The sequence below is a fragment of the Corvus moneduloides genome, chromosome 4, assembly GCF_009650955.1.
Source record: "Corvus moneduloides isolate bCorMon1 chromosome 4, bCorMon1.pri, whole genome shotgun sequence".
Taxonomy (NCBI): domain Eukaryota; kingdom Metazoa; phylum Chordata; class Aves; order Passeriformes; family Corvidae; genus Corvus; species Corvus moneduloides.
In genome coordinates, this window is record NC_045479.1 from 60,690,709 (window position 1) to 60,715,814 (window position 25,106).

Below are 25,106 nucleotides of genomic sequence, written 5' to 3' on the forward strand. Positions count from 1 at the left end.
TGTTTCATTTTAGCTGCTACAGTTTTTGCAGTAACATTCAATATGTGTTATGTATCTGTACACAAGTATTGCTAAACTTGCAATGGTAAACTGTCTGAACACCTGCCATGGATACTGTGGCAGCTCTCTTTCACTGCTGCCTTCTTCCTGTATCCTATTCGGTGATGAACTTGATTTTTTTTCTATTCCAAGCAATAATTTACAGCGTAGAATTGCCAAGCCAGATCTTGCATTGACTGCTGTTAAAGTGAGGATGGACTTGGTTGCTGTCATGTCAGTGAAGTCTTTCACTGCTAGTACACAGAGCAGACAGATTTGGTGATACTAATACTGCCGTGCACAGTTTCTCATAAGAATCAACACTCAACAAACTGGAGGGAAAATTTGCTTTCATTGTGCTTTTGCTTAGGGACTTAGATGCCTTACAATTTGCTGCCTTGTGCAGTACCTAGTGTCCTCCAAAATAATATAACACAGATCTATGTAGCACAGTTATTGTTCTGTAGGGGTAAGTGAACTTATTTGATTAATAGAAATTACATGGCTTTGATTGCATGACTCTTTGCTCTGGGGTAATTAGTCCTGCTGAGAATGACTGAATTATATTACTGGCTCAGAGCCATCTGCATTAGTGCCACTGCTTCAGGTGGTGCATCTGCATCCATAGGAAGTGCAAATATTCTGCTAAAACATTTTTCTTCTGTCTCCAGTGGTGTTAGCAGTAACACTGCCAGACCTTCACTGAAATTGTCTGGACTAAAAAATACTGTGCCTTTCTGTAGCTGAATGTAATCTCCATGTTCTTCAATTTCATCTTGTTCCTTTCAGTTGAGTTGTTTTTTATTTTGCTTTTTTATGTTTTTCCTGAAGTTCTAAGATGAAAGATTTTGCAAAAATTTGATGTGCAAATTTTCTTTGTAGTATTCCAGGCCAAAAAAAACCCCTTTCTGGTGGGAAGGTCAATTTTTTTCTTATTGACTTTTGAAATAAAGGAAAATCTTGATAGTATCTAAAAAGTTCATTAATTTGAACTGTTGACTGTGAAATACCAAATTAATGTGCATGTAATAAATTGACTTTCAAAACTTAATACAGTTTTTCATTAGTAAGAGGCCAATAGTATATGACCTCTTTATCCTTTTTGAGCAAGGCAGACAGAACATACAGATTTTACCATCAAATTGTGTTTTGCTGTGACTAGGATTCCTAGCTTGGAAACCTGATGTTAGACAAAGCATTTTATGTAAATATTTTGTATGTTTTACCTAATCTCTGGCATGCATTCTTTTTCTAGCCATTTCAGTAGAAGACATTAAATAATTACAGGGACATGAGAGAAAAGACTGAAGTTTGAGTTGATGCCAGAAAAAAGTCCTGTTACAATTTTGTTTTTCAACATACCCTTTTAAATTACCAGGGTTTGGAATTTAATTTTCTTTATGCATACAGTTCAACAAAAATAATCCAAATACAGTTGTGATTCTGGGATTTTTTGATGCCTAGTTTCCTTTAAACAACCATAAACAAGTTTCAAGTTTGCCATATGGAGTGAATTGTGAAAATATTTTTTTTAAGCATTGTAAGCATTAAGTTGATTTCTGGTATTGATGAGATTAATGTTTTAGCTGTAACCACTCAAAAAAATTGATTTTGTTGTATTATTAAGTATTTGGTAATTTTAGTCTCAAGTACATAGAAATTTTCGGAGGGCTGTATGTCAGATGTTTTAAAATGGATTTAGTATTCCGCTTTCTGTCGTGGTGTTAACCTGTTCCTAAGAGATATGTTACTGATGGCCTGGTAGCAAGCCTGTGTCAGAAGTTAATTATGGTGTGTTCAAGTTGCTTTTGCTGTAGCCGGTGGAGTATTTATAAAAGCTTGTGTCCCAGGCCCATCAAAGACTATTTTCTGTCTTTTGCTTTTTTCTTTCTCAGTTACAGATGTCCACACCTGTTGTTCCTTGTATTTCTGGAAAGCTTTACTCTTTCAAAGTCCTTATCATCTGTTCCCTAAATCTGATTGTTGCTATGTCATTGTTAGTATCAGTTATGACTATCATTGTGTGATCTAATGTATAGAAGTTTTGGTTGTAGGCCAATATTACATTTAGCTAGGCTTCAGCAGGTACGGAGTAAAATCTAGGGCCTGACAGCTCTTGGTATATTTGCTTCTGAAAGTTCAGAGGACTCCAGTGGGAAAGAGATGATAGTGAACAGTAACTAAGGAAGGGGAGGGGGGATGTCATGTACTGCCGCAAAGTGTTTTCTTCTTGGAGAGGAATTATTGTCAGGACAGCAGAATAACTGCACCCATAATGCAGTTGATAAGTTATTACAGATTTAAACTTTTGTGTATGGATAGTCACATGAGTACAAATAGCATTTGCCTTGGTAGCACATTCAGTTCAGTGTTTGAGATTAAGCCAATACTTATTATTTCTTAAAATTACCAATTACACTGTAACTACAGTGTCTTCCGTTTGCTTTGTTAATATGTTGTAGTGCTAGATTTATCTTAGCAGGCTGTAGCTTCCTGAGAGCTCAGTGGGGATGCTTAGGGCAATGCGACCCAGTTGCATCCCGTAGTCCATTTTGGACGGCCCCGCGATCTTGCTCCGGCAGCCAGCAGCGCTACAACCAGTGATGGTGAAGGAAGCGAGAGGGTCTCCCTTGAGGGTTTGAGAGGACTTTAATCACACCTTGCCCCAGTGATCCCCAGAGGCAGAGAGACCTCGAGGTCCGGGTGCAGGGGGGCTTTGTCAGGGGCTCAGGGGTGGTCCCTGGGCGGGGTTGGGGTACAGGAGCCAATAGGGAGAGCCTGAGGGAGTGGCCAGGGCTAGGGCAGGGAAAAGTAGGAGAACAATGTGAAATAGGAAAAGCAATGGGTTAACAGATCACCACAGTAATACATGAGATGGTCTGGGGTTTTGAGAGCTAGAGGATATACCTGGGGTTTGTAGTGGCACCTAATGCTGAAACAGAGGAACTTCGGAATTTTGAAAGAAGAACTGGTTGGAAATGAAGAATAGAAGGAGTGATGGAAGGAGAAGTTGTGGAAGAAGCTCTTAGCAATTACACCATCCTGTCTTTTCTCATTAATAGGCTTAAATGTAAAAGCTAGGTCTCATAGTTCTTTTTTCCCAGTTTTTGTTTGCTTATTTTGCAGTTAGTGAATTTAACTCTGTAATTTTAAAATCTGAAAACTGTACTTATATTGTGTTTCTCTAATTACAAAATTTTCCTTCTACTCTCTTCTCAAAGTATCCCTGTAGAGCAGAAAGGAATTATACCAAGCTTGTTTCTGTTTTGCTGTAAAGGAATATTTGTTCCCCACCAAAAGGATGGCATTCCAACAAGGTTTGGACCTTGTTTTTGCTTTACCCTTTGATCTTTTCAAGTGTTTGAACAGTAAGTATTTTTGTATCTGTTAGCTAAGATGTGTCATAAGAGTGGAGATATGAAAGGATATGAGAGGACCAGCAACACAGGCTTGTAGTTACGAACACTTGCGTCTAGCCAAACACAGGGTAAATACAAATTCACAGGAATTTTTTTGGTTTTTATTGTTTTGAGGCAGTTATGATTGTGTAATTAGTACAGATCCTAGGACATCTTTGAGTTTTGAGAAAAAGTATTGTTACTGGATAGTCATACTTTTTCAGTAGAACTGCATAATTAAAAGTAGAAAGAAAAGCTCTGGATTTCTGTTTCCAGGTGGCATACAAAAATTATCGAGGCCAAAAGATATCTGCAAGCTCTGTCTGCCTTTGAATCTAGTAATTTTTGTGCACTGACTTTAAAAACCCTTTATTAGTTAAAAAAAAAAAAATTGACCAGACCAAAGATGAAAAAAAAGTTTAAAAGAAGTACTTTTGGCTGAGAGATCCAATGAGACACAGAGGTTAGTAGTGAGTCTTTGAGAGATTATCTTTTTGCAACTTGTAAATTATCAGTACATTGTAGAGCATATGAGTAGATGGCACGACTTTGAAAATAATTTGCAGTATCTCTTATGTATTACATGAACAAAGCAAAAGTTGTATGTGTATGTTCATGAAGAGAAAGGCGAGTTGAATTACATCATTTCAAACAAGAAATGAATGCAGGGATATCAACAAAACAGATGTCATCTCTAAATTTGGGCTATATTCTTACTGTATTTCAACAGACATCAGAATTTAAATAAACAGTGAAGAACTAGGGTTCTTAAGTTGGTGACACAAACAACTAACATGGAAAAATTTAGTTCTGTAGTTCTATTTACAGCTGGAATGATACATCTGAAACAGTATGGATCCAGTGGTGTGTTCTACTCTGGGTGGAAGTTATGCAAGGAGATGGCAGTTTTATGTTTCTGGCTAAGTATGCATAGGCACTGTCTGAGGCTCTGGTGGGAATTGGCAGCTATAATTTTCTCTGTTCCCTGAGCATTTATATACTTGGAAGTTCAATAGTAAACTGCAGGTTAGTCCTCCCAGAACTAGAGTAATGATCTCTAAGGTGATCAGACTTGGTGGTTTGAGTTCAGTAGATGATAACTTGTCCATGGGAATGTATGGAGAAACATCACATGTATTTTTCCTGATGTTGGCTGAGGGTAGCTGGGTTTTGTTTATCTATGGCCAATGGTGAAATCAGCTATTTAGTGGTCAAAGAAATAACACTGAGCAGCAGTTCGTAATAACGATCTTTGTCTTTCTGCTGGGACTGAAGCATTTAGTAGTGTGTAACCCAGTGGTTCAACAGAAGAACATGGTTCATTCAGAAATAACATTTCAGTATTGTATCTCTGAGAAAACAGAGTGGTTTTTATTTCTTTTTGAACAATCAGATTCAGCAATAGAATGAGAAAGAATAGAGATTGATGAAATGGACTGGTAACTTGTTAGGTGACCATGGAAAGAAGTGAGCATTGGATTAGAATGATTACTAGAAGATCAAATAATGGTGGTAGCAAATAATTTTTGGAAAATTTCATTGAGGATAATAGAATGAGAAGTTTCAGTAGAAGTTCCTGTAGGTGCATATAGATCTGAGACTCAGCTAACAAAACCCAAAAGATGTTACTTTCACAACCTGCTGAATTAAACCAGAAAAACTGAATCATTACATGTTTCCGAAATGTGTGGAAGAACAGTGCTGGGAGCCTAGACTACTTGTCCTCTGCAGCCAGTGCTTAAAAATCACCCATTTCTAACACAAGAAATGCTATTTTGTGTTCTGTTATAATAAACAAACTTACTGGATTTGGAAGCCACTTGCTGCCAGAGTGGCAAGTTATGATGCATAGGGCGAACTGAGAATAAACCCAGTGTTCAGTGTTTCATTTTTGAAAGAGTTAATTTTCCATTGCAGAGGATCTTCTGTTCAGTAGGTGGGGCAAATGTATTTAGCCAAACTTGAAAGCTGAAAGCTTGTTGAGAAGGTTATATTAGATTGTGAAATACTGGCTTTTTGGCAATCAAGAAAGAGGGTAGTCCTGGCTTGAAAGCCTATTCTAATGTAGTGACAAAGCAAAGACAACAACTACAATTGGAAAGCAATGTATAAACACCACTGAATGCATTGCAAATTTAGAGTATAGATATGAAAAGTTTAAAATACTGCAAAATAATCCGTGACTGACTGGAACCAGAAAGACACCTATCATGGAATAAACGTATTCATATACTTGTTTGCAGATTGTTCATAAAGATGGAAAACAGGAGGATTTTTCAGTAAGTGCTATTGTTTTCTCTTTGAAGGCAGGGTAATTTGTTCTTCCATAGAGTAAGGATGCCAAATACTAACAAGGATGTTACACAAAAGTGCTAAGTTCCCAGAGACATTAGTTCGTAATTTCTTACTGAATGGGGAAGGAGAAAGTCCAGCTTGTGTTGTTCCAGCATTCAGAAGGAGATGGTATTTCTGGAAATCAATGTCAAGTAGATACAAAGCTACTCTAGAAAAATTGTAGACAAGTTGAATTCATTTGAAAGAAGAATTTAGGGCTGTAAAGCTGAATTAATGATAGTCAATTACCTTTTTAAGGAAAATATGTGTTGTCAAACAAATTTGTGTGTTTTGCTTACTGAATTGATTAAAGAAATTGTGTAGATGCATTATAGGTTTATGTGCATAAATTTAGATGACTTAAACTTTCCCTTAGGTTATTTTTCCCCATAGCAGGCATTTAAATAAGCCATATTCTTCTCACCTCACAGTTGCTCTACATTCTTAGTAGATAATTCCAGGTGAGCTGGAAGAGAGGAACGGGGGTAGGTAAAGCTAAACTCCTGTAAAGCTTTGGAATTGTACTGTGTCTTTTCTGGGATTGCTTTACCAATGTTGTTTCTGTTCTTGCATTCAGGCAGCTATGTCAAACAAATCTGTACTTGTGGAAATGGTGTAGGGAATTGTGCTCTACAGATAAAAACAGTTTTGTGGTTACCTGTGAATAAATGCAATTATACATGTCACAGTGGGCGATTAAGTGGGCTCTTTTTCTTGAAGATTAAGACTGTAGAGGTGCATTCATGGGGAGAAAATAAAGGACCACAGAAGGGCTCTTGGATAAGGAGGGAAAGAAATGGCAAGAGCTAAGGACTGGAAAATGAGGCCTGGCAAATTCAGAAGTATAAAATAATTGAAAAATTTTACTATATGCACAATTTTGCTGTAATTCCTCAAGTAAATACTGCTTGTTCAAATCTTGAACATAATAACCAACTTTATTCTGTTAATTTCTAATTAAAGTATAGCCAGTTCTAGTTAAAAAAGTCTAACCAAACGGCTATGAAAAGAAGACTGAAGACTAATCTTTGTTCAGGCGCTGGATGGGAGCCAGTATCCCTGTAACTATTGTTTCTGTCTTCTCTAAAAGATCAGTGAAGGTGTTACCATCTGTAATACAAAGTAATGAGAAGTATAGAGTAAGATTTCATTCTTCATAGGAAACAGCTTTAAGAATAGGCTATTTTCACAGGAATAGTTTTTTCTCTTTGTCACCCAACTCATGCACATAATTTTCAAATATTGTTTAAGCATTTTATCAACTCTTTTCAGTTATTGTTTGAAGCATAAAATAGTCCAGTTGTCTTATGTGTTTACCTTTCAGGTCCAACCTTCAGTTATTCACAGGCATCAAATATGATTACTGGCTTTGTTATCTTGAAGGTAGACCTTCTTCAGCTGAAAACCAGCAGGATCTCATACCTTTTTTCATGTAATCTCAGGGAAAAATGTGGAAACCTAACCTTGTTAAAAGAAGGAACTTACTATTATTTTGAGAACATACTGTTTCTCTGGCAGGTTGTCTACAATTTCAAAGATGCCCCTCTTGCCCAGTTTTAGCAGACCTGATTTGTAAACTAAAGTTGTGGAAACTTTTGACTGAAAAGAAATTGGGACATTAAAAAAATCAGTGGCTGAATCAAAAATTTCCCACTTCTATTCTACTTTATTTAAACTGCTCTGGAATCTTCACTGTATGCTGTAAAACTGAGGCAAGATTTGTTAGAAGCTTCTGAATATATGAATATTTTAAAAGATATATTTAACTTGTCTTCATGTGCACTTTTTTGTACTTCACCCATGTTTAATGCAAGTGCAGATGAGCTGTATACCTCCGTTTTAAGAATTTTGACTGTATGAGGTTATATGTCCATAATATAATCTTCACCCACAGATTCTCTTCATAGAATCACAGAAGGGTTTAGTTTGGAAGGGGATCTTAAAGACCATCTAGTTCCAGCCCCCTGCCATGGGCTTAGATAACCTTCCACTACACCAGGTTGCTCAAAGCCCCATCCAACCTGGCCTTGAGCACTTCCAGGGTTGGGGGTTCCAACAGCTTCTCTGGGCAACCCCCTCCAGTGCCTCACTACCCTCACAGTAAAGAATTAGTTCCCAATATCTAGTCTAGACTTGCCCTCTTTCAGTTTGAAGCCATTTCCCCTTGTCTTGTCATGACATACTCTTGTAAAAAAGCCTTCTTGTAGGTCCCATTGGTACTGGAGAGGTGCTCTAAGATCTCCTGAGAGCCTTCTCTTCTCCAGGCTGAACAACCCCAACTCTCAGCCTGTCTTCACTGGAGCATTGCTCCAGGCCTCAGATGTCTCCACAGTCCTCTGGACTCACTCCAACAGGTCAACGTGTTTTGTGTGTTGGGGCCCCAGAGCTGGACACAGCAGCCCAGGTGGGATCTCATGAGAGAGAGTAAAGGGAGCATCACCTGCCTCTTTCTGCTGGCCAGATTCTTTTGATGCTTATGAGGCTAAGGATACAGTTGGCTTTCTGGGCTTCAAGTTCACATTTCTGGGTTGTATTCAGCTTCTCATCAACCAATGATGTTCACATCTTTTGTTTTGTTTGTTCTCATTCATTGATAGGTCTCACTTACTAGGTATTAGAGCTGTTAGCAGGCAGAATAATCTTCCTCATTATTATTAAGGTGTTTTACAACAGCAATGGTCACACTCACCTTTTGTTTTGTGATGATACATACATTGCAAATAGTGTTCCTTTCCCATTTCTTTTGCCTTATGCATTTTTTCAGCCCATTGTAAATGCAGCATAGTGTACAACTTACCACTGATATTTGTAATAACTTACTGATGTGGGAAGCTGTCCTTTTTTTCCTGCTTATCCCTTCTTCTCTCTATTTGTGACAGGAATTTATGAAAAATATCTTGAAATAAAATTTGGAAGAAAACTGTGGTGCAGAGTAGCAATAGGTTACTGTGCTTTTTTCCCCCTACTAAATGAGTTGAAATTGAATTTAATTTGAAGTAAAATCTCACAACAGATTGTGAGAGTTCCTGGTGCAATTAAAAGTAAAACTGTGCTAATACGGCTGCGTTAATAGCAGTCTGACATACCCAGATTGACAGATTTTACAGCAATGTTGTTTCAGCAGTGACACTGATTTGTTTATTAGATGTAGTATCAGGTTAAACTGATACAATATATGGTAGGAAGTCAGAGATCATATCAGGGTAACAGAAGCCAAAAGTATATTTTCAAAAACCCATCTTGGAAGGGAAACGAGGGTGCTCTGTTTGCCAACAGCTTTGTGCTCTCAGCCTGCCTGCCTGCTTGCCTGACTGCAGTGTCAGGAATCAGAATGGGGATATAGAAATGCTTATATGCAATTTATATGCATTATTTGAATGAAAAAAAAAATCATTCAAACTATAAAAAAATAATCCGTTTTAATAATTTCAGGTTCTGTACCTACCACACAACTTTCACTGTAAATCTGCTTTTTCATTTCAAGTGAGTTTCTTTTCATTGTGTGAGAATTTCTTTGTAAAATAGGAAAAAAAGATGATACAGACATCTATAAAGTAAATACACAAGAAGATATTTCTCTGATTTTGCTTCAATTTATAATAATCACTGAAGTGTAATTTTAGAAAATAATATAAAGGTGTCTAATGATATTTCTCTTTCAGTTTATTACTTTACAAAAATAATTAAATTGAGATAAAGAAGCAGTAGCTGAAAACATACTGTGGTCGTGAAACACACTCGAAGCATCCAGATGAACTGAAGTTATCTGACTAAAGGGAAAATTCAATAGCATATTTTAAAAGTATCACTGGGAGCAGATGCTTAACTTTCAGGTCTTTTCTTGTAATGCTTGTACTCTGTGTATACTTTGTACTTTGTAGGAAAAGAGGTGGTAGCATAATGCACACTTTTGGTTTGTCAGTTATTCTGTGTATTATTTGCTAAATCAAAAGCCTTTTCTGGAGTTGCTGTTCATCTTGTTCTCCCCTCTCCCCCGGCAATTTTGGCACAACCACATCTCACACTCAATGATTCAAAGATAAGTTCTTGTTATTTTTTTGGCTGTTACAACCTAAAAAATGAGGTTAGCCTTCTTTCCAGAGCAAGTGCATGTTGCCCTCTGCCTGTCTGTGGTCCTGATGGCCATAGCTGCCTTAGAGCACTTCCTTCTGCCTTTTTCCACTGGACCTGTACTCCTCACCTTCTTCATGTCTTTCTTATTTAATGCTTATTGGCTCTGAGTGATTTTGATTTTTCTTTTAGTCAGTTAGTATGTGGTTTTATTTTTTTTATTTTTTTTTTTTTAACCTTCCCCAACCAAAACAAAACCCAAACCGTGGGTTTAATTTTGCTTCCTGAATTGCACAAGTGTTCTATGAAGTAGAAAAAGAAGAAGGTAATTACAGAGTCAGATTCTTCTTTCCTCATGGTGTAAGACAAATACATTCAGTGATATTATGGAAGAATGTGTGAAGTAGGAGTCCAGCTCTTACAAGGCTGGAAGATTTTAAGACAGAAGCTGATTGTCCTTAGCTATATGTTGGAGGTATTTTTTCTGAACAACAGATGACAGAAGAGTAATTTAGCGTGTTCTAGATTTTTTAATACTGCATTGAAACTTTGCTAAAGAGTGCTGTATTCTCTCCTTTCAAAAGAGTTTAATGGCAATTGGCAACTAAAACTTTCTTCATAGGAAACAAACATAATTCTAGAATATTCAACTATCAAAGAATTTTGATGATTAACACATACATTGGTGTTTAAAAGGAGGTACTATGTGCACTGCCATATAGTATGTGTAATGGCTAACACAATCAAAAATTTTTTCTGTCTGTCTGGGTAAATTCTGTAGCCTTTCAATGTATTATTTAATTTAAAACAAAAAAAAACCAACAAGGGTGGGGAAGATAGGATGTTTAAGTCTATGTGTGGTGGGACACGGTGCATGTCAGTCCAGTTCAGTGGACTCTTACCAAAACTCCTTCATATAAATATAAAATAGATGCTGATGTTAAACCCAGCTTCTGGTGTGTATGGATAAATAATAATTATGTATGACATACATGTGTGTATTTATGTAACAATGAAAGAAGAGACGTGAATTGATCTGATGTGTATCCAACTGCATACATTTTAAATTTAATGTATTTAGAAAGTACTAAAGTGACTGCTATTCCCCTGGCACTAATAAAGTAAACAGAACTTCCGACCATGTAGCAGTGCCTTGTAATTCATAAAAATTGTTGCCTACTGGAAACTAGATATTTGTTATGTATTTACATTTCTGTTTCACAGGTTTGTGATGTACTAGTGTGTGAAGGTATGCTTCTTGAATATTCTAATAGATAACTGGCACTGCACTCTGCTTATTTTGGTATTTTTAGTGTGGGATAACCTAATGAGGTAAAATTGAATGGAAGTGCATTTGCAGTTAAAAAACAACATAATCAGATACCAGCTAATACTTTAGAGACAGAGAACGTGTAGAAATTGGCAGTGCTTGCTTGTGTTTCTGAGATGTGTTTGCTGGAATTAATATTTTTAGAGTCCTGTACAATTCTGCTTGCCTTAGGCTGAGTGGTGTGAAATGTAACTGAACTAATGACTCACTGTGGTGAGATCATTTTTAAGAATGTAGTGGGCTTCTTATTGTACAATACTATGGCATAAATTTGCCCTTTTTTCTTCAGCAATGCTGCCTCTTTGCATTTTGTTTTAGTCTATCTGTCAAGCACGCACACCTTCATATCGTGCCTGAAATCCTCTTGCGTCTGTAGGATATGTAGTGTGTCTTCACAATTTACTCTTTGTTTTGTCTTGTGTTTAATCTGTCATGTGGTACAGATCATGTATGGTTCTGTTTTATAGTGGCTTCTGTGTGTACGTAGGATGGCTCATATTCTTACTTGTATTCCTTCCTGCTGTATGCAGAATTTTCTTCTGCAGCCCTCGAAGTGTACTGCAACATAGTATAAGTCCCTTTTTAAAAAAATTCATGAAGATAAAGAATGGTAAATGTAAAAATGAACCTGCTTATGTTTGTAAAGGCAGTCAATGACTATGATCGACATAACCTTTACAACTGGGCTTAATCTCTTTGAGTGATTCCTAGGCTGCTCTTTCTCTGCTATGAAGTGCTGCTTCATTGCATCTGACTTTCTAATGAATGAGCTTTTAACACTCAATGTGTAATTCTTGAGGCTTTATTTAATTTTAAAAAGTAAAGTTATGTTGTCAAAAAGCCTTTCAAGTCTGAAAGCTTTTCTTAAATGCTTTTTTCAGATAAGGACATGATGTAGACTTATTAATCTGTTCATTATGATTTCTCCTTTCCTTCTTTGTAAATGAATGAGTAGTATCTTTCATTTAAGAATGCTTTATTGGAAGATTAGTAATCACTGACATCATCTTATGGTATTAACACTATACATGCCACCTTCTCTTCCTTCTAGTGTTCAAAATATAGAGGATAGCTTGAAAGGAAATTGAAGAAGGGGCACAAAAAAGAAAAAATAATAGTTTCTGTTTAAGTATTTTGGGTACATTTCTTTTCAGAAGTTATTCCCAAAAGATTTTTTAAAGTGGTAAATGTGGAGGTTGTGGGATTTTAAAAAAAAGCTTATTGCTTTTACTTCCTCTCTGCAGCCTCTCAAATAAGAGGTAGGATTTCAACCCTTGTAGGAAATAAAGATAACTTGGATGAAAAAAATGCTCTGAATGGGTACAGTTGAATGCAGGTAGTGTTGGGCTAGTTTTCACAAACAAAGCCAGTGAAAATATATTTGAATATATGTTACACAGTAATTTCACATAATCAGTTATTAACAATCAGATAATAAAGTTTCTAGGTAGAATTTGGATGATTATAAGTGGCTATTGTTTGTGGAATATGGAGCTGTAGTATTATATTTTGAGTCTTCTGTTCTGGTAAGCTAAGGCATGAGCCCAAGTTAACTCAGGTACTTTACAAGTATTTTTTTTAAGCACAAAACCAGTTTTGGCAAAACACATATGATTAATAATTTAGCGATGTAGTAGAAAAGAGCTTTTTGTTCCCTTAAAACTGCACCTGTTTTTTTATATGCAACTTCCGAAAAGTGCTTTAGAAATCCTAATTTTTCATGTAATACTTTAGTCAAACTAGCTCTCATATTCAAGGATATGCTCTGCTTTTTTATATGAGATAATAGTTATTGAGAATTAGCATTTTAAATATACTGGTAGCTGGTGACACACTGATCAGTTTATGTAACAAGAAGAGTGAAATCATGCTCATTGATTTTGCAGCTTTTTGTTTGGTTCCCCCCTCCCCGCCACTGTTTCATTGAAATTACGAAATTTTTAATCATGGCATGGTGCAAACAACTTGACAAACTTATGTTTGGATGAATATCTTAATTCTTGCTTACAGTGCTATGGATTATGATAACTTCATAAGGCTTCTTCATTCTTCAGTGCAGGTTTAAGATGAAATTGAAGAAGATGATGTAGAACAAAGGTATGCCATGGCTGCCCAGGAAATACAGGAATAGGGTAGCTAGCAGTATTGGTGATTGGTTTGTGACAAGGCCAGAACTGAACACACTGGAAAATAATAAAGTTATCAAGGGCAAGAAAAATTATCTACTGCTTTAGCTGTGGCAGTTAACAATCATATCAATGTAGATAGATGGTATGAATGAAAAATTTCCGTATAAAAGGTCCCTGTGTCCCACTAGAGGTCTAGCTAAGCCCCTTCATTGTGAAAAATCTAAGCCTTTGCACAGGATTGACTCTGTTGGTTGTCTTTTAGTAACAGCCAAATAATTTTCTTGTCTGTGATTTTTTCCTTCATTTAGCCTTTTACGCCTACCCTGTCCATTGTAATTATTCAAAGTTGTGTATTTTCTATGTAGAAGTTGTGGATCTGAGATCATATATGCAAAACCTTTTACTTTTCGTAAGAGTACTGTCAATTTTTGGACCAGTCTGAATTTTTTTTCCCCATTTCAAAAGTAACTGATTCTGAACCATTCACTGAAGGACATCATGTAAATGGCTTTTTCTGTGCATGGTAGTCACATGCTGGAGAAGATTGAAATAAGTGGGATATCTAAATACGAGGTCAAAATGCTTCCAGGTTGTAGCTGCATAACATTCAGAATTCCTCTGATCAATACTGTTTATGAATTAAATTTAAAAATACCAGATCATGCAAAATGATGAATTTGTGCTATAGAAAAGCATTCCCAAGTGCAATTTTTGCTTAAAAATTCTTTTATATTTACAGAGAAACTGAGCCATACAAATATTTTTAAAAGTTTTCACTTCTTTAAGGCTATTTATTTTCTAAAAAAAGAGGACTTGAATATTTTTGACAAATATACACATGGTGTTACGCTAACAAACAGCCATGCAACATGTATCTTACATAATGAAGAAATCGAATATATAAGACCTACTCTATTTAACATATATATTGAAAATATACAGTCTCGCCAATAGTTAAAAAAGTTTTTCTTATTTGGCAGTATTTTTTTACAATTTGTTCAAATATTCCGTTTGATGTGTTTTGGTGAATACTGAAATCTAGTCAGTGACAACCTGAGGTACTAAACATTTCTGCCTTACTTCGTTGTCTTCAAAGGTAATCTTTTTGTTCCTTTTAGGCTCTATCCATGAGTTGTGTATTACAGCATTATTTGGCATGGGATCTGCTTCCACTATTGAAACAACTCGCTTTTTCATCTTACTTTTCAGAACTTTCTGAAACTTTTGCCTTGTGAATGCGTAAAGTAGAGGGTGAAATATAGTTGTTCCATATGCCATTACTAGAAAACATAATCTCAACTTTACCAAAAGGTCACTTGGGCCCAAACATAAGATAGTGGTGTTTAAAACAGAGATGGGTGTCCAGCAGAGAAGGAATGTTGAGATAATCAGAAGGGACATTCTGAAGACTCTCTTTTGCCTTTCTCGTCGCTCCCGGTGCCGTTTTACAGCTCGGCGTAGAGCAATTATGACAGACACAGAAGTCCTTACACCAAAGACGACATTTTTGCCTGCACTGCTGTGGGACACATCCGTAGTCTCATGCTGAGTGGTCAAAGAAATAGTTTTTTTCTTTCTGTTTTTCTTCTTTTGTCCCGTTGTAAATCTTGTACCAATCCGAATATTTAGGGCCTGGAGTATTTTGGTGTATGTAATTAGCATTACTATAACAGTGAAGAAGAATATTGGAATCTGAGCGAGAATGTGGTAGTACATTCCTAGTTCAGTGTGGTACTCGTTTGTACTCACACACAGAAGTGTCTTATTTTCCCAAGTACTTGCACTTTGAAGACTGAAAAAGTTGACTTCAATGAAAGGAATCAGGAAGGAAAAAAGTGAGATGATCCATATTGATGTCATTAATATCACAGCCCTTCCCATGGTCAGGATTCGATTAGCAGGTTTTACGGAGATGTCGTATCGGTCCAGGGTGATAGCGAAGACGTTGATTGCAGTTGAAACACTTGCAAAAGAGACACAAGCCTCATGGAAGCAGCAGATGAGAGCAGTGTTACTCTCCAGTGAAAGCAGAAGGATAACTATAGTTAGAGGAATACATCCCACACAAATTATTACATCAAGTACATGAAGGTTCATTGTAATTATGTTACTGACAGAATTGATTAAGTTGGATTTCATACAGTAAAGTACCAGCACGGTGAGGTTGCTGCCAAGTCCCAAAACAATTTCTAACATCAAAAATCCAGTGAGAGAAACTTGAAAGCTTAATGGATATGACAGTGGTTGGTACATGTTGGTATCAATGTCATCAATGGCATCTCGGACTGTGATGTTAGATTCAGACTGCATGTTGACTTCCAGAACGGGGGAGAAACACATTCTTTTGTTGCAGCTGGTTTTTCTCCTGAAAGGTGAAATAAAATATGGAACTATTTGATTTCTTTTTTTAGCACTTATTGTAGATAAATGCTGGGGAAGGAGGAGGGAGGAAAAGCAACATTGTTACCAAACTCTTCATTTACAGTATGTTTTGAGCTTTAATTGGCATGGGCTCAAAAGCCTGAAGATCTAGAATAAGGTCTTTCCTTTTTAAAAGAAAGCAGGATTTGCTTGAAAAAAGAAAAAATAGTGAAAAGCTTCCACTTAGGGAGGCAAGCCTTTGTTTATAGTGATGTGGTTTTTCACAAAGGGCTCATTTGTTGAATAAACCATACTTTGTGCATAGCCTTTGTATTTCTCTGAGGGTCATTTTAGAAGAATGTTGTTAAGTATTAACAAATTAGTGATCAAGATCATTTTAAAAAGCTCTTGTGGAAAAAGAAAGGAACATGGAGCACTGTTGCTTATGTATCATAAAAAGAGTGTTTAAATTATTTATGCCAATTTATCCACCTCTTTCTTATGAGGTTTACAGTAATGTTGTGGACTGAAATGTGATGTTCTGTAATTCAGCAGATTTTTACAGAGTTTAAACCTTCTGCTCATTTTTATCATTTATGCATCTATGTGTATGATGCTTGCTACTACAACAATTTTATATAAGTGTGTATAATTTCAAATGCAAAACTTACATGGGTTTGGGAAATTAAGTTTCTTATAAAATACTACATTTCCTTTTTCTGATTTGAGTATTCAATTTCTTCAAGAAATCAGTGCCTACATAGAATGGAAGAGTATTTAATTTTATTCCAGAATAGATTTAAGGGAATAATTTTAGAAAATAATATTTAGAAAGAAAGTTGTGTCTTTTGGGTTTTGGGGTTTTTTTTTGGGGTTTTGGTTTTTTTTCCAAACTGCAGTTAAACCCAACAGATTTACATACATAGCATGTTTCTCTTAGGAATAAGTAAGGATCAAAAAGGTATTTATTTTGTCTAGCAGATTTTTTATTTTGTGTCTCATCTACTTAGTTTTACACATGCCAGTAAGTTTTAAATACATCATCTGCATGTAATACGTGGTGTTCGTGTTATTTATATTGTCAGCCAGCTCTTGAGTTTGTAATTGACTGAATAAATAAAAGAGAGGTTATTCAATTTCTTGTTATGATACTGGAGAGTTTTTTTTTTTTAGGTAGCTTTAAATTTAAGAGGGGACATATTTGGCTTGAAAATAAGTTTGAATGTCGACCTTTGTTCTATTCTGAATACATTAAAGTAGATAGCACTAAGGTGAACAGAATTGAGCTCTTTTAAAATGAAAGTATGAATTAAGCACACTTGGGATACAGTATGCAAATGGATTTCATCTGCAGTTCTGAAAAGCCTCAATTGAACAATACTATTAATTGCAAATTGTATGATGAAAATTCTTGGTATTCTTCAACAGTTATTTCACATGTGCCTCTTAAATAAAAAATATGTAAATTAGAACGTATTACTCTCAGGTGTGAAATGAAACAAGAAATATTTCAAAAGCTTTGTTTCATTTCTAATTTAGGCAACCTCTATCCATCTTACATTAACCCTCAGGAGTATGATCTCCTCTTGTATGCTGTCCTGGCTGTGAATGGATTTCAAGAAACCATTCCAAATGCATTTCTGGATAAATGAAGTTCTTTTCTATTAGCAAAAGCCAGGAAGAAATCAAAAGCAGATCTGCTAAAACAAATTACAGTCTCACCCTAACATTATAGCAACTGAGATTTTGTGAAAACAGAAAACCTCAGATGTGTTAGGTCATCATGAATAGATAGAACATCACCTCCTTGTTGCATTGCCTCGGTTTCGGGTGCGGGGAGCAGAGCCATGAGGGCAGCAGCTCGTTCACCCAGCGCCGCGCGGGCAGAGCTGGGGCACCTACCTGTTCTCTGTGCCTCAGGGGCCTGGCACAGCGTGGCAGCAGCTTGGCAGAAACTGATACATGGTGTCACTGAGAGATTTTTGACACGCACTGTAACCTGGAAATCAAGTGGTAGCTGAGCTCTTATTTCATTTCTTGCAGGTTTTTTTTGTTTTCCTTTTTTTTGTTCCTGCAGTTCAGCAGCAAAAAAAATCTGATTAAACACGGGGACTTCTTAATTGCCTCAGATACTTCTACAGACCAGGGCATATTCTGTGTGTCTGTTCTGAGTTTCAAGCCAGCAATAACAAATAAACCTTCTTTTAAGTGATGTTAATTTCCTTCCCCTGTTGCATTTTGTAGAAGCCTGTTTTTATTTTCCAGGTTTAAAGAAAAATAATTTCTGATCTCTGTTTTCAGAGTGTGTGGACATCCTTTAGTTTATGGTTGCGTATTTCTTTCTGTAATATTCCTGCTCCTTACATTTGAGTGATGGCTTAGTGAAAGAAGTTGCTATACATCATAAAATCCAGTTCATGTGCTTTGAGAGTAACCATGGGTTACCTAATTTGGTTTATTTTGATTTAAGGAGAATACATAACATCATAAAATTGAGAGAAAAATATCCATTAGTCATTATGACAAGTAAGTTATTTAATGAGTAGTATAGAAAAAGCTTGGTTAAACCTTTATTCAGCTTGCTGGTGAAGTATGCATATTCTCCTTTTGGGATTTCATGTTTCATTGTCTCTTCATGCATCAGTAGTTTCCACAATTCTGGTTTTAAATTATAAATCCCTCTTTAAGAAATGCTCACCATTTTAAGAATCAATCATTGCACTCTTCTTTTAATGAAAATCTGAGCAGATATGTTAGTCTTCCATGTATATTGTTGAAGTGTCATGCACGTAAATGGTAATGCAAGTGTGTTCCATGTTTTGTTTTTAATTCCTTTATGTCTTAAGAATACATTTTAGAGATGCATCCTGCTGCTCGTAGGTCATACAGCTACAAAGATACTCGGTCAACTGCATTCTTCATATTGTCAGTTGTAAAACTGAATTAGTTGCTGCATGCCCTTGTGAAGGGGAGGAAAAAAAAGGTTAAAAGTAGGGCTTATAATTTCAAAAATAAAATAATGCAAGAATATATTTTCTAATATCACTTATTTCATGGAATAAAGGATCTCTAAAACTGGACCTTATAGATTACGTAGAAAATCAGTTAGCCTGCTCTCTATTTGCCAGTAAAATCATATTCTTCTGTCAGCTTACATGAATTTAGGTTTTTTGGACAAGTTTCCTGTTCCCCAGATAGTGCAGGTTACAAAAAATCCTGGCTGGAAGCAATAACTGTTGGGTGTAGAGTGTGGCTAAAGCTAGAAAATGTAGTTTATAGCTCTGGTGAGCAGGTAGTTTATACCTACAACTCTCGTGTCTTTTAATGAGAAACTGAACAGAGTTAATGAGCCTTTTATAAAATATGCTTTTGTTTAATTTGCACACTGTTGTAATTTCCGTTCTTGAAATAAATGTTTAGCAAATCCATGCTTTTAACAAATGTACAGGATAACGAAAGAAGTAAGTTTTAAAAAAACAACAAAAAAGGGGGATTTCTTGAGCAATCAGAGATTAGTCATATTAGCCAACCTTCATAAAGCAATAAGTATACACTAATTACAGACTGTCTGATCCTTCGAAGAGTAACTGAATAAATCTGAAACGTATTTAACTGCCAATATTTGGAAATACTGCTAAGGGAGGAAAAGCATATTCCCAGCTGCTTTATGTGGTTGTTTTCCTCAGTACTGAATGAGCTCAAACTGTACTGTCTTCATGTTGTATGAACAAAACAGGTTCTTAATATTCTATAAGACTTCCATACAGAATAACATTTTTCTATCATTATATTTTTAATGGGGAAGGGGAAATAGCATTTAAATATTTCCTGGTCTTAAATATAACAATATATTACTGCTTAATATAAGTTGAATCTGATCTCTTGCCTTTTTTTCTCCAATTTTTACTTTGGTTTAATGTTGCTTATTCTGCATATCATAATAAGGAACAGGTCTTACCTCCACTAAAGATTTGGTAAATTCTCGATGCAGGTGAAGCAGTTCCAGGTTGGAGGGATTCATTTTGTTCACTTGTTAGCAGAGTAGAAGGGAAAGAGGGTAATAAGCATATCTTCAAAAAATGACCTTACTGAAAATTTGTGCCTGTACTGTGCCATTGTTTCAGCATACTGCTAATGTATACAATTGCTTTAGTTCTGGTTTACAGGCTGCTGCAGTCTCCCACTCTTCCTACGGTAGAATCAATAAGCATCTGAAAATACATAATGAACGTAATTTAACATACTGAAGGCTTCTTGTCTCCTGAGACACCACTGAGATTCAGGCTTTCTAAAAAAGAAAAGCAGTGCTTCTGAGAGGAAAGCTTGCGATGGGCAGCTTTTGCAGAATGACAGCCTACCTTGTCGCTTCTCCTCACTGCAGAGAGATGCAGTGCATTCACTAATTTTGATTGGTCAGTGATGTTGGGCTTAAATTGTGCTTCATATATGGGATTGATGCCCTCCCTCCCCCCGATTTATATAAGGATTCTTTTATAAAAGGACTAAATTTACAAATGATTTATGAATTCTGGAATATATTAAGGGTATGCCTGTTTTATTTTTACCTTTTCACTCTTTACTTTGTGTACACTGGAAACCACATGGCACTGAGAAAAAAAAAGGGATTAAAGGTTTATTACTTAAAAAGCTTCCAACAATCTATATTTGAATTTGCCTACTTTCCATTTCTGAACCTTTTAGGTGTTTGGGGTTTTTGTTTGATTTTTTGTTGGTTTGTTTGTTTCGGTTGGCTGGTTTTTCTTGTCCTAAGAACATTCTGAAATAATACTGCTCTTTAAGCCATGCTGAATTTCACCGTACATGTTTACATGCAAGTGGTCATCTAGGTCTTGCAGCAATAAGTTGTATTCAGGACAACTTGGTATTGACATGAATATTAGGGAAATTTATGCTAGGATGCACAGAGATTATTCAGGCCTTGATAATTATTCAGATGTGATAATTTGGTTGATTCATGATCAGAAAAAAATTATTTTTAGGATCCATCACTATGTACAATGTATGTATAGTTGTGGAGGTTATTAATTTTGTTGAAATATAAACGTCTATGTTCCACATGAATTTTGCTAGAGACTTCACAGGTTTTTGTAAGGATGTCTTTCTTGCATGATGTTCTTGACCTTCACTTTGCAAGCGATGTCTTAATTTTCACTTTTTATTTTGTAACTTATTTCTGAATCTGTTCTGTCAGTATGAGCAATGCTCACAACCACATAATGAGAAGTGTAGGACAATATCTGTTTTAATTGGTACTGGTGCTGGAGATAAATTCAGTATAAACCCCAAAATACTATTTTAAAAATTGGCTTGCTGAAACAAATAGTTTAAGAATATATGAGTATAAAATTTCCTGTAGGTAGTTTTTAATCTCAAATGAACGTGGGGATTTTTTTCACCGTGATTTAAAAGATTTTTAAGGTTTTTTTGTAAAGTGTGATAAAGTACTAAATGTTAAAGTAGAGTTCTTATATAAGTAACTGTGTTAAGATGGTAGTTTGGGTCAAATTTTGATGGGGTCCTCTGTTTTTAGGTTGTTAATGCAAATAAAAAATGCAGTTGTGTAACTCAGATGTCTTTATTTCTTCTCTTTACTTCTTCTTTCAGCTAGACATCCAATATATTATTTATCTTTAGGTAACAGCATGCTTTATTTATTTTTTAAAATGGCTTTGTATCCATCTAGCATGCTTCCTGTTCTGTACTCTTTTCCATTCAGAAACTATGTAAATAAAGATTGCCAAAACTTTGAACAGAGATCAGCAGGTACCAGCTGGGTATGCTGAGTAGCAGCTGATTGAGCCCTTTGAGCTGTCTCTGTATCGTCTGCCTCCCAAGAGCTTGAAACCAGTGATACCAGCATAGCTCCTAAGGGTGATGTGATAAAGAGGATTCCTGAAATGAAAGCATAAATACTAATATATTAAAGAGATTTACTTGCTTCACTTTCAGTATGACTAAGGATAAGTAAGGAAGCCTGTCTAAATTTAAACAGATGAATCTCCATCTCCCTTTCTAATTCTTCAGTGTGTCCCTGAACAAAGATGGAGGTATTGGATGATCTGTACTGTTAGAAAAAGATGTACACACGGAGGAAAATTGTAGCAGGATTTTGGATATACCATGAATATATAGTTCAAATGCAGGCGAAAGGGTCACAAAAGATTACCTATATGACAGGAGGTGATATTGGCAGAAGTTTTATCTGCAAAAAGTGTTTGAGAGGATGATAAGGAGCTGAGTTGTGAACATATATTAAGCTTAAGTTTCTGGAGAGAAAATCAGGAAAAGAAGCAGTACCATATGGAGGCAATCAGGAGTAGGTGGATGGATAGACATGCTTATAAGCCACTGCTGTGCAGATGCTAGTTAAGATGGTGTGAACAGATGACATCATCCTCAAAGGGTAGATAGGGAAGAGTGGGCAAAAAGAGCCATGTGCAGGCACCCAGCATAAACAGAAAATGTGCTGTTCTTATACCTGTTTCTATATCAGTACAGAATGAGAGAAAGAATTTGACTGGTATTTTGGCTTTTAGGGTAGTGAAAAATGGGATGAAAAGGTAATGAGAAGGTAGAAGTATCAGGAAACAGGAGTCCTAAACCAGGAGACTGATGGTGAAGGGTCTTAGATTTGAGAATGGCAACACAAGGGGAGAGGGAGATCCAGATGGTAACAGAATAGACTGTGAAGGGTTGAGGCTGCTGGGTCTGATGTGAGGGAAAAAGAAATGGGAAGAGGCAGGAGCTTGAAGCAGAGTGGAGCATAAGGGAGTAGAGGCATGTGCATGTAAAGAGACACTGGGTGCACAGGGATAGAGATAATTGCAACTGCCATAACATACACCCCTGTAGTACTTCTAAATTCAATTCAGGAGGCATAACTGTATGTGAGAATATGTTTTTCTGTTTTGCTGGGAGCAGGAAGTTGAGAAATTTGCAAGTTGTAGTGTATTTCTTGGTCCTCTTCAGTCTTTTTGTCTGCTGTCTTGCTTTCTACACAGAGGAAGTAATGTCCCAACATTGACTGTTGGTGCATTCCCAAGTGGTGGTAGGTCATCTTTAGATCTGAAGGTCAAAGCTCTGCTGTTGTGTTGATAAGATCACCCTGAATGCAGTTTCCTGAACTGCAGTGTTTTAAATAAGCTTAGTTTGTTTAGAAAGACTTATTAGACTTGCAAGGTCTAGCAGGGCCAAATGAAGAACCCAATTCTATTGTTTCTCTATCAGAGTCCTTGATTTTGGAAGTTTAGCATTCTTTTAATGTATTTTAGGGTTTAACTTTATGTAAACCTACTGCAGACTGTTTTAACATCCACGTGTCATGGATTTTCATGAAGATCTTTATTGGCACATTTGGGAGACTGTATCTGCCCTTGTTCTCTGCATTATTCTTTTTTTCATCCTGAATACTTCAGCAACACTTTCTTCCTTTGTACTGCACATCTTGTTTCCTAGTCAGAATCTTGCTGCTCATTTAGTGACTGTTTAGAATTTTACTGCTTTTGGGTCTAAAAATGTCATCTGTTTTCGTATTTGCTAGAGACTTGAGATGCTAACTCATACAAATTTTTTAGTGCCAGATAGTGTCTTTAGACCTCAAGTTGCTTTAGAAAATTAATATTGGGTGATTTTGGGCATCCTGCTCTGGTGTTATTGTTCAGCATTATTTACATGGCGCATCTGCACAATTCCAGCTAGATAGGTCCTCTGTACCTCTCATTTACTCACTCTGAGGAGTGTGATGCCCAGTTCTAACATAGCTCTTCTGAATATTTTATGATTTGTATCTGTTCTAGGAGCTTGTGATCCATATCTAAAATTGTTTCTTACCTTGTTATATCTCAGTTTCTTCAGTAGTCAGTTGCAAAAAACTTGTTAGAATGTTGTTGAAAATACAGTAACTTCTACAGTGTCAAGGAAGAATAAGCGGTGGATAATAGCTATTTGGGTTTGGGAGTTGTACTGATGTGCCCTGGTTATGCTGAATTTGTAAATGTGTTCTGCTTTACCTGATACTGAAATTATGGCTTGCTGGTCTGGATCATGCTGCAGGATGCTTTTATGTAAATCTTGACGCCTGACCCATACACAAGGTCTAGTCATAAAGGTTTTTATTATTATTTAGGAGTGATATGCTGAAGAGATGACAAAAATTCTTTAGAATTTGTAGATAAGTACCACTCTGACTCAGATGGTAACATGGTCTTTTTTCCTTTTGGCTCAAGTACTTTATTCTCATTTCTTTAAGCTATAGAGAACTGTTCCAAAGCTATTAGTCCTTTTCTGCAGCAAGGACTGACATCCAAAAAATTAATTTTCCATTCAATGTCTTAGCCTTTATGTTTATTTTCTCCCTTATTTTTGATTGCCATACAACTTGCTTTGTTTAGTTATTTTTATAATGACTTATTTCAGTTGGGTTTTGTGGGTTTTTTTTTTCCACTTCTCTAACATTCATGTTTCCCTTGACAGAAAACAGTCCTACACATGGGACATTGTTGATCTTGGTTCCGCCACTGTAGAATTACATCCCTGGAAAAATCTGGATTTTCCAGAATAATTATATGTTGTTTCACTGTGCTTCCTCTTGTATTTGCAAAGACGAAGACCTTTGGAAGCAACACAAAGACATGTATTTTAAAATAGATATAAAATAGTTCATATATAAATGTTATGTATAATAGTCTCTACATTTTACATGTTTATATATTTTATATATAATGTGTATATATTAATTTTCAAGATGCAGAGTTAATGATAGCATAGCAGCTTAAGTACAGAAAAAGTAACTATTTTTGCCATGGAATAAGAATGTCTTATAAGGTTCATTTGGGTTTATATAATTGTTAGGCATAGGTTATTTGTTCAGTAATATTCCATGTTAGAACAACTGTTGACCTTTTTAGCACTGGAAGGTTCTATACTCATGAGAAAATATGTAAGTTAGAGAATGTCCTTTATCTATTAATACCAAAAATGTATCTTGTTTTAGTTTTGCACAATGAGGTGGCACCAAAGAAAAACTGCAAAACCAGTGCTGGCTATCACTCATATGTAGGGAAGGCATCCTTTTTGTATCATGACAATAAATTGGGCTAAGTGGTACAGCTAAATCACGGTCCTAGTACATTATTGCACAATTATTTAAGCATTTTAGTGGAAAGGGAAAAAAACCCCAACAACCCAGTATCAGTTATGCTCAGGAGGGAATTATGGCTGGTAAATTTAATAGTAATTTAAATAACATCAGTCTGACTTCAGCTTTTCTCCATTGAGGTGGTTTGTCCTCTAGTATAAACATTCATAATGAGTGGTGCTGTATGTTGTAGTAGTTTTTGGCAAGAGTTCAATTAGTGACTATAAATTTCAAGATTTTTTTCATTTTTCTTTAAAAATTGTAATATTGCTGTGAGTTTAGTTTCT

The 25,106-nt window shown here is 36.0% G+C and overlaps 2 protein-coding genes across 5 annotated transcripts in view; one reads left to right on the forward strand and one right to left on the reverse strand.

Moving 5' to 3' along the window:
• Window positions 1–25,106, forward strand: part of COG5 (component of oligomeric golgi complex 5) — a 185,334-nt gene that overhangs the window by 18,297 nt on the left and 141,931 nt on the right. The gene's annotated exons all lie outside the window — the stretch shown is intronic.
• Window positions 14,060–20,068, reverse strand: GPR22 (G protein-coupled receptor 22). Of its 3 annotated transcripts, none has more exons than XM_032106066.1 (3): window positions 19,621–20,065; window positions 18,361–18,621; window positions 14,060–15,666 (listed from the first exon to the last, which is right to left on the reverse strand). In XM_032106066.1, exon 3 carries the CDS (start codon window positions 15,639–15,641, stop codon window positions 14,340–14,342), a length of 1,302 nt encoding a protein of 433 aa, XP_031961957.1. In that variant the 5' UTR covers window positions 15,642–15,666; window positions 18,361–18,621; window positions 19,621–20,065; the 3' UTR covers window positions 14,060–14,339. The 3 variants fall into 3 exon arrangements, with proteins under 3 accessions (XP_031961957.1, XP_031961955.1, XP_031961958.1); XM_032106064.1 differs by having other exon boundaries at window positions 17,565–18,621; XM_032106067.1 differs by lacking the exon at window positions 18,361–18,621 and having other exon boundaries at window positions 19,621–20,068.